The sequence below is a fragment of the Asterias amurensis genome, chromosome 9, assembly GCF_032118995.1.
Source record: "Asterias amurensis chromosome 9, ASM3211899v1".
In the NCBI taxonomy this organism is placed as follows: domain Eukaryota; kingdom Metazoa; phylum Echinodermata; class Asteroidea; order Forcipulatida; family Asteriidae; genus Asterias; species Asterias amurensis.
In genome coordinates this window covers 2,436,343-2,446,526 of record NC_092656.1, presented here as the reverse complement: position 1 = coordinate 2,446,526, position 10,184 = coordinate 2,436,343, and the positions used below count along the sequence as shown (strand labels likewise).

Genomic DNA, 10,184 nt, shown 5'->3' with positions numbered 1-10,184 from the left:
GATGCTGTATTTTACGAAGCAGTCATTTTAGAATCCACACGCACTGTCTTCGCTTCCCGCGTCCGAGACGACACGAAGTAACAACTCCCTGCAAGGAATACATGAGAAAACCCGGACTAAGTTTTATTTTTTATATGCACTTTTAGTAGATATTTCCTGTCATGCCCAGCACACTTTTTCCAACCATGGAGCGGGTACACACCGACGAAATGGGCTTGGAAAACCAGGAACAGACCTTACAGCAAATGGCTTTAAATTTGTCTATGCTTGGGCTACAGCACGTCCAAAGCGAAGACGAAGGGTCTTCGACGACATACGACGATAATGGCCGAAGGAGCAGTAATATGACGGAATGTGTACCCGTGCCTAGCTCGGAACATGTAGCTGAAATAGTAGGAAGACAAGGTAAGCTTGTAAAGGAATGCGTTATTGCTTGAATTAATGTCGTTTGTGGGTCATTTTCAACTGCGACACATTTTCCATTTTGTGTAATCCGTATCATGTGCGTATTGAAGTTCATGCAGAGGGAATGGGGGCAATGCATGCACACTATGCAACACGCTGGGCGGCATGGTCCGTGTACTAACGAATAGGCCATTGTCTGGCCATAGCCTCTGTGCACGCATTCCTGTTGAATGATGAAGCTATGTGTGACACATTGCATAAACCACGCTGTCTTCCAAAAATACATTACTCAGACCTGTTTTATTTCCAATTGCATAAATAAATGCATCTGGGTTTTTTTGTCCAACTGAAACCTGATTTTTTGTTGGACATTTTTTTGTTCATTTTGTTGTGATTAATTTGTTGGACTCGTTCCAATCAGGAACAAAGCAAGTGAAGTTGGCTGTAAACCAGACTTAAATTTTAAGTTGGCAACAAATAACAAAAGTAATACATTACACAAATTGTATCATTATGAAACGATACAATGGTGAGATTGGGTGCTGAATGTATTACACTGTTAGTGTTTCTGGTTTGGGTTTTTGAAAACAATTTTAATGTAGCCACTAAAAATAAGCAAAGTCGTTGTGGTGTGTTTTTTCCTTTGTTGAATATTTATTCAATTTATAAAATTAGGTACATTATCATTTAAAGGTTTATGTTGGGGGTTGTATAAAAAGAAATGTTGACTTGTGTCTGCTGAATGGTCAATTGCTTGCAAAACAAATGTAACATGAATTGACAGAAGTATGTGACTTTTTCTTGTGTCAGATCATTGAGTCAAATAGAAAGTGACATCAACTACATGTAGGAAGAATTCTTTTCCAAAAATAGGCTACTGACTTCAAAATCAACGTAAAGGATCGATAATTAAACTAGAATAAGTTTCCATCCAAATAAAGAACAGTCGTATGTAATCAACATCCTTGAGAATTTTTTAACTGAGCAAAAGGTTATAACAGACAATCAATGGCTTTTTATGTATTGAAAGGTTAACATTTGTTATTCTTTATGGATCTGTTTCTCTCATAAATGTTGGTTCTTGTTAGATTGCAAAATGATCTTATCTCGCTCCTTGAAAATTGAGCAGGGATGTTGTTAAATTCAAAAATTCTCACCTGAAAATTAATCCTGTTGTTCGACTAAAAAAGCATAAATAAAAAATTCGAACGGATTTAAACGAGTGAAACTGTCCTCCCTTTTTTTCCAGACAAGCTTCAATTGTATTCCTGCCCAAAGCATATCTGTGATTTCAAACAGCTGGCCTTGCCCAGATAATATCAGGGGGACTTTGAAAACATTTTCACAGGGGCAGCTTTGTTTACTTGGAACACTCACTGTCATCTGCACTTCAGCGCTCAGACTTTTACACACCTCGCATCAGATGTTTGTGTAGTCGCAGACAGCAATTAGTGTTCAAAGTAAACAAATCTGCTCTTTGAATGAGAAAACAGTACTGTAAAGGTGTTAAAGGAACACGTTGCCTTGGATCGGTCGAGTTGGTCTTTTAAAAGCGTTTGTAACCGTTTTTTATAAAATGCATATGGGTAGAAAGATGTTGTAAAAGTAGAATACAATGATCCACACAAACATGCCTCGAAGTTGCGTGGTTTTCCTTTCACCTCGTCGACTAACACGTCGGCCATTTATGGGGGTCAAAATTTTGACCCCCATAAATGGCCGACCATGTTAGTTCGCACAGTAGAAGGAAAACCACGCAATTTCGAGGCAAACTTGTGTGGATCATTGTATTCTACTTTTAAAACATCTTTCCAACCATATGCATTTTATAAAAAACGGTTACAAACGCTTTTGTTTTGACCAACTCGTCCGATCCAAGGCAACGTGTTCCTTTAAGTCATGAGGCTGGAGTTTTGGGTTAGAATCCACAAAACTACATGGTGTGTAGGACCCGAATCACAACGAGGAAAACTATAGGACTGAGCGATACGGTTATTTGTCGGTCATACAGCCTAGGGTAGGGTCTATTCACAAAATACAATTCTTTTAAGTTTAAAGGCAGGGGACACTATTGGTAATAAATCAAAATAATTATTATCATAAAACCTTTCTTGTGTACAAGTAATGGGGAGGTTGATAGTATAAAACATTGTGAGAAACGGCTCCCTCTAAAGTGATGTATTTTTCGAGAAAGAAGTAATTTTCCACGAATTTGATTTCGAGACCTCAAGTTTAGAATTTGAGGTCTCGAAATCAACCATCTAACCGCACAAAACTTAAGTGTTTTTTCTTTCATAACTCGCCGTTCGATGACCGATTGAGCTCGAGTTTTCACAGTTTTATTATTTTTATGCATATGTTGAGAACTTGAGATACACCAACTGTGAAGGCGTGTCTTTGACAATTACCAATAGTGTCCAGTGCCTATAAAAGAAAATTGTTTACACGTTGGCGCATGAAGTAAAAAACCTTGCGTCTCCAACAAGGTTGAACAATCTCCCTGTAACTGACCATACTACCGATGATGTGTTGAAGCTTAAAACGTTAAAACATTTTTGAACTGCAGCCAATTAAATCAATATTTTCAAGCATAATACTATCCGCTCCTACTCAAATTTCATGCACATTTGTCTTAAACAGTTTTTGTTTTGCATTGTTGCTTTCATATTATTTTTGAGAAATACCCCTATAACCTTTTTGATTATTTACTGAAAACCTTCATCCATGAAGTTCAGGCAGAATGTTAACATGATCACTCAGAGAACTGTAGAACTGACATGAAATGGTAATGACTCTCCCAGCGCATATTTATAGGTTTGCTCGGGCTAAAAGCAAGGCATTGTCTATGTTTTGATGTGTTTTTATTCCCTGCTCTAGAACTCCCAACATGGACTTCCAAGGCTCCCTGCCAAAAGTAACCCTAGTAGCTCTGCCACTTAACATTAATGGGATTTGCAAAACCCTTAGAACAGCTCCTTTGTCTTTTGTGTCTTGAGTTAGAGAAACACTGGCCAGGGTAAGAAGATGTCAAGATAACCATGAGAAACAAAGTCATTCTTTGTTGTGGTTATTTGGGTACTGAAGTTAATGACCTCAAGTCTGCTTTGCCTTTGACAGTTCAAGGACGTGACCTAGATGTGAGTGAAGATTTAATGTATAAATTATACACCGAGTATGTCATATCACTCGTCTTGTATATTTTATTATTTCCTCGACCTACCTAAAATTGAAAATTTCAGTGTTGTTCAAATTGTAAATTGTATTTCTTTGTCGAGACTTTTATTGCCAATGGACTTCAGTTGTACATACTTATTGTTCCCCTTAAAGGTTGCAAAATCAAAGCATTGAGGGCCAAGACGAACACCTACATCAAGACGCCGGTTCGTGGCGAGGACCCCATCTTTGTGGTCACAGGAAGGAAAGAAGACGTCGCTGCTGCCAAGCGAGAGATTCTCTCCGCTGCCGACCACTTCAGCCAGATCAGGGCCCGACGAAACAACCAAGTGCACAGCGCTGTGAATGGTACAACAGCAGTGAATGGATCTCTGACCGTCCCCAACCTACCCGGACAAACGACCATCCACGTTAAAGTGCCATATCGCGTTGTTGGCCTTGTTGTTGGACCTAAGGGGTCTACGGTGAAGAGAATTCAGCAGCAGACTAACACATACATCATCACTCCGAGTCGTGACAACCAACCCGTTTTCATCGTCACGGGAATGCCCGAAAATGTGGAGAGAGCCAGGGAGGAGATTGAAGCGCACATAGCACTACGCACAGGAGGGCTGATCGATTCTAGTACTGACGAGAATGACTTTGCAACCAACGGCCGCGACACTGGTCTGTTTAGCAACCGCAATGACATGACCATGTACAAGCCTCCAGCCACCACCACTGCTTCTATCAATGTTCTGTCCAATATTTTCAATCCTTTGGTTGGAGGTAAGCAGGACATCCAACGAGCTACCAACGGCGGCAGCAACGACAGCAACTACTTCTTCCCCAACACCAATGGAAACAGTAATGGTACTACGAAGCTGAACGAGTTCAACCCCTTGCCATCGTTCCCTACCAATGGTTTTTTGTTCAATGATTGCCCATCCCCGGATCTCGGAATAGATTCACCCGGGTTTGATCCACCAGTGCTTCAGACCGCAGTAAGTCAAGGTAATAATCCGCAATCCCTTTGGCATGATCTGACACGCTGCAGTTCATCCCTAATGCTAGGATTGAACAACGTGACCACACAGCATCAGGCACCGCGACGAAGCAGCAGCGTGAGCACATCAGATCCCGTGTCCATCTCGGACACCAATGCTAACGAGCATCCACCTGCGAGGCGCATTCGCAGCGATCCTCTTGAAGGGGGACTCGCCGCCTTGCCCTCGTTCGTGCCGTTGTCCAGTGCCAATGCGTTCCCTTCAAGCAATTCTGCGGGAAGCCACGGCAGCTCCTGCAGTAGCCCGACCGATTCGCTGGGGTCGTCCTCTGCCGCTAAAAAAAGCAAGGAGTGTGTGATGTGCTTCACCCACGAAGTCGTTGCCGCGTTGGTGCCCTGTGGTCACAATATGTTTTGCATGGACTGCGCAAATCGCCTTGTGGAGACGGCTGATGGTGAGTGTCCCGTTTGCCAGACGGTGGTCACCCAAGCGATTCGCATCTTCAACTAGCATTGTACTAGGTATCTGCATTATGGTAGTACTCGCCATGACTTGTTACATTCTTAATATAAATGTTAAATGAAAATAAATGTTATTGGACTATCAAAATATAAAAAAAAGTTCATCGTTGCATATTGTATAGCATACAGATTATGGCTTATTGGAAAATTTTATTCTTCAATTTAAAAGAGGATCTATTTCGTACAAAGAAAACAAATATCTACTGAATAAAGTTCTTATTTAATTTACTGGTGGGGTAATCAGCTGGGTTTTTACAGAGCTTTATGTAGCATGTATTTAATGCAAAGAAAAAAAAGTTAATGAAAAAGACAGAGTATTTACTATTAACTGTATAGTTTTCATTTATTTGTTGTATACTGATTATTATCTCAGATGAATGTAACCCGTAACACTTTCAGTTGGGACGATTTAAAAAAATTGAAATATATCAGATTTTGTCTATACATATATTTTACCCAGCCAGATGAACTTTAACCCCCATTGCATAAACTTATTTTATTGTAAACAAAGAATCCTTTAGACCCTGTATGATATCGGTGCCCGGCTGACTGCTCTCAGTGATTTGTCGTTTATATGCACTTCAAAAAAAAATATTTGTATAAATAGTTGGAAAGTGTCTTGTGATTTTGTTGCATGTGTAGTGAGAGTCTTATTTTTTAATATATTCCAACAGTTCTTTGTACCTGTATATGTAGGAGTGTTATTTGACCAAATATTCCATGTTGTAACAGAAAGTTAACTATTGTTATGAAATGCAAAAAAGATATTTTTTATTTTTCCTGTTGGCCCATTATCCTCATTCGGCCAAGAACGTTACTGATGTTATATATGCTGAGACTTTGAAAGAATTATAATATTGTAAGAGTTTATTTTTTTGGTCGTGGAAAAAAATTTGAAGTTTAATTAAGATGTTGAAATTTTCAGATTGTGTGCTGGTTTTTTGTACTTTGGTAAGTCACCAGAATCGAAAAGCAATGTTCGTATACAACTATTGCAGGTTTTGATTCCTAAAAAAAATATAAAAAAAGAGAAGCACATTATTTTTGTAGCCCATTTATATTCATAGTGATTATTTTCACTGCATTTATGTTGATAAAAAACTCTTTATATTTTAGGATACCTCTTTGTCTGTGTGCAACAAAACAATTCTTGGTGTTTGAGTTGGAGTGAACGCAAAGCGTTTGTTCCTGCTGTTGAAGTCAGTTGATAATCAGCTGGCGTTTATGGTCTGAATTTTTCTGCAATTTTTATTTTTTTAACTGGCTGCCAAAGTTAAACCATGAAGGTTAAACAAGAAAGTAGAACTCGAGGAATGAAAGAGTGTTTCAATATTCAGGGATGGCCTGGTAAATTCGTGTAAACTAAGATGAATGCATGATCTTTGTCGTCATGGAAATTACAGATTAGACGCTCACAAATTTATAGTTTTTGTCAATTTGTTTCCCAACATGGAAAAACATCACAAACGACAATTGCAAAACGACAAACTTGAAGAACTAACTTGGCCTAATCGGCCAGTCTTTGATTCTATATCTTTCTTTCTTCAATTATGTTGACGCTAATTTCCATGACTTCTTTTTGATTGCACTTCAACTTATGTTCAGGTACCCTGTCTTAGGCCAGAAATACTCGTCAGATATTTTGAGGGAAATTAAGCCTTTTTTTGTCATTGATTTATGTGCTGCAAGTGTGTCGGGAGTTAAAACAAAGAGAGTAAAACTCATGAATTGCTTCTTTTAAAAGAATTAGGAAAGAAGAAAAATATAGATAAACTGACGGTTAGAAAAGCTTAATATATTTTGTTGGTGTAAATGCACCTAAATTGTAGTAGAGAGGAATACATGCGCCCTTTCAAAGACTACAGTGTTTATTGCGTTAGTTACCGTATCATTAAGATTACTAGTTACAAAATCCCAGTACTCGGGTGTGTTCGTTCCTGTCAAAAATACGCCAGGCGTTGTTGTTATTAATTATGCTTCAGTGGTGTGTTGAGATTCCACAGTTAAATCATTCAGTGTTTCAAGGCTTTCTTACTAACTACAAGATAATTAATCACAAAGTTATTGTTGTTTGAAGTATATGTATTTTTAAAGGAAAACTATAATGGTGCATATACTAATTGTACCTTCAGCTTTTCAAAGTGTATTTTTGTCGCATGCAGACATATATAAATTGAGAGTTATGATATTAAAAAAAAAATTCAAAAAAAAAACTAACTAGTTTTCTGGCAGCTGTCCAGCCACTCATGAAATAAATTTAAAATTTACTTTTGCACTATGCAAGAACACCAACCCACGCCTTTCTGGCTAAACGGAACTAAAGAAATAAAAGTATATATTTAAGATGACTGACAGTACGTTGACAAAAGTAGATTAATTATGATTTTTTTATAAGAAAACCAACAATAGATTGACTCACTTACTGGACGCAAACTTTTTAGTGTTCGCTTGAAGAAGATAGAAAAAAAATCACTCAATAGTTGAAGAGACGAGAACATTAACCAAAACTAAACTTCCCTGTATTTGATAAGAAGTTAAACAAATCTAGCTTTCTCAGTATTCATGTTCAGGTGTTTTTTAAAAACCAGTACTGTATCCCAATTTGTCTACATCTGCTGTGACACACATCAGGGCCTCGACTAGTAACGTTAGCTCAATAAACAAATTATGAAATATTTTATTAACTTAAAAAAAGAAATGTGCACACTTCCAGTATGTCTTGCACATTTCATTATAATTTTTTGTATTTTTGGTATTAATTAAATTTTTGAAGTTTTTAAAAAGAAAGTGTTTTTGAATTTGCCTAAATTATTATATTCCAAAATAAAGTTATGTTAATGGAGCAATAAAGCAAGGTATTGAGTTGCAAGTAGTGCAGTTTTTCTATTTTCTATTTAAATCAGTCCGTGGTTATAACCTGTTCAGAGAGTACACTGGTACCTCTTCAAAAAAAAAATGTGTGATTTGAGGTCAGGTTCATAAACTGCAATGGTGAACAAACTTGTCTTTAGTAGTTTCCTTCAATAAAAAAGCTTCCAAGATGCTAAAGAATTTGAGCTATGGCTTTGTAAAATGTGTACTATCTGGATAGGGTATTTTCCATTGTTTTAAACTAATCAACTTTTATGTCTTAATGTGGAATAAGTCAAATCAGTCATTTTTGCCAAGCCTGACATGGGAAGATAGCCCTTGCTCAATTTATCATTTGATTAAATTTAGGTGTTGCTTTTGTGCACTTATTGCCTGGTAAAAGCCTAGGTGACACTCTGAGACGTGCATCTGCCATGGGAAGATCATTTGGCAGTAATCTGGCTTTACAGGCATACATGCAAATTAGCAACTGTAGTGTTTTTTAACTATTAATAAATTGAAATCAGTATTCTATAATGTATGCAATTTTATTCAGAAACCATTTATATTCATGTACATGTATTTTTGTTTCTGTACAATTTAAATGATTAAATGTTACTTATTTCTTATTTAACTGTTATATGAAAGCATGCTTCTCCGCTTTGCTTCTTCCGTGCCTCTGGTGCAAATCTTTTTCTATCTAAAAGAAACAAATAGTATTTCCCCCCTTTTTTTTACCCCTGAAAATATTCTTTAAACAACGAAAAATTAAGAACCAAATCTTTCTTGACATCTTTCACCAATATAGAAAGATACTATGCCCAGATGAACAATTTGCAGAATGCTACACAAAATGTATCAGTTGCTACTCCAAAATCATCATTTTGCCATTCAATATTATTAGCATTCAGTGTGCACAAAATAAATGCTGTCTGATTTTTTTGCTATGCAAAATTGGTGGACAAAGTCGTTCCCTGCATTACTAGTTCATAAATTGTTGATGACATTTTCAAAATGATGCAGCTGAAATTCCAGTCCTAGGAAATATATTTAGTTTCCTTGTTAACCCCGGGGGGCCTCAATTACTGGTTGGTTCACTTACTTATACCTTTTTTTAAATGTGTTAAAAATACTAAAATAGCTTCCAGCATGTTTGTATTTTTCAACAAACAGTTGATGCCACTGGGTTGCTTGCACAAGTAGGTCATGTCACAAATGTTGCAATTGTTTTTTTCTGCATACAAAAAACACATCAGAGTCTAGCCAGATTGAAAGTTTAATGGTTGTAACTTAAATTTGAGTTTTTTTTTTGTCTATTTCTGTCATGTGGGATAGTCTGTTCATGTCAATTTTGTTGCGTTTTATAAGGGTTGCAATGCAAAGCATTAATAAATATCCTTTCAAAGAAAATTAATCGCAGCCCCTAAAAATCTTTAAAATGTTTGGAGGCATGTTATGACATGCACTCCCATAATATGACCAACCCTTACAATGACATTTTGATATGTTGAAGCTATCAATTTAAAAAAAATTGTTCAGGAAATGTTTTTGTCATAAAAGAGGAAATGCCGTCCCTAAAAAGATAACGTCAATCCTCTTGGATGACATTTAAAATACTTGTGTATTCATTTCAATGTTGCAGCCGATTGCCAGGAAAAAGAAATACTTTCATTGTACAGTATTTGTTGTTTTGGTAGGGCCTGGTAGACTGACCTTTATGGATAGACATTTTGTGAAGCCGAGCATCAAATGGCCATTAAGTACAGTAGAGGAGGTCGTAGCCTCTAGTTGAATGGTGTCAATATAAGCATTCCACTATAATACTCTGTGAAGCCCGCTGTCTTTTTGTGTTGCTTTCAATTCACTTTCCAAACTGGAAGGACAAAATATTCACCTCTTTTGTTTTGGAATCACTTTTATAGACATGATATTCTTCCTGCTTAAGTTTGATTGAAAATTGTATTGCTCTTGGGAAAAATCAGAACAATTGATATTAAATGGCTTGAAATGTCCATTAAAGCCTACAACATATAGATGGACCCTTGTACTTGATAAAATATTCCTGCTTTTAATTCAAAAGAATTTCAGTGCAGACTGAGAACTAGACAAAAATGGTGGCAGCAAATGGTCTTTAGTGTGTGACTGCTTGAATGCACAAATAACTGGTTAAAAACCTACATGTACTCACAGGGAAGTATTATGCAAACAGAGATCACAGTACAGTAACTCAACACTGTGTTTTATCTGC

General features: G+C 37.0%; 1 protein-coding gene across 1 annotated transcript; it reads left to right on the top strand.

The window, feature by feature from the left end:
* Positions 1–7,538, top strand: LOC139941452 (RNA-binding protein MEX3B-like). The gene is made up of 2 exons (XM_071937954.1): positions 1–405; positions 3,733–7,538. Exons 1-2 carry the CDS (start codon positions 162–164, stop codon positions 5,073–5,075), a joined length of 1,587 nt encoding a protein of 528 aa, XP_071794055.1. The 5' UTR covers positions 1–161; the 3' UTR covers positions 5,076–7,538.
* Positions 7,539–10,184: the final 2,646 nt, after the last annotated feature.

Bases quoted from the DNA above. Each gene is read 5' to 3' on its own strand.
- LOC139941452 (XM_071937954.1), top strand. From the start codon at position 162: ATGCCCAGCACACTTTTTCCAACCATGGAGCGGGTACACACCGACGAA. The intron at 406-3,732 runs GTAAGCTTGTAA...TTCCCCTTAAAG, and splicing joins TGAAATAGTAGGAAGACAAG to GTTGCAAAATCAAAGCATTG.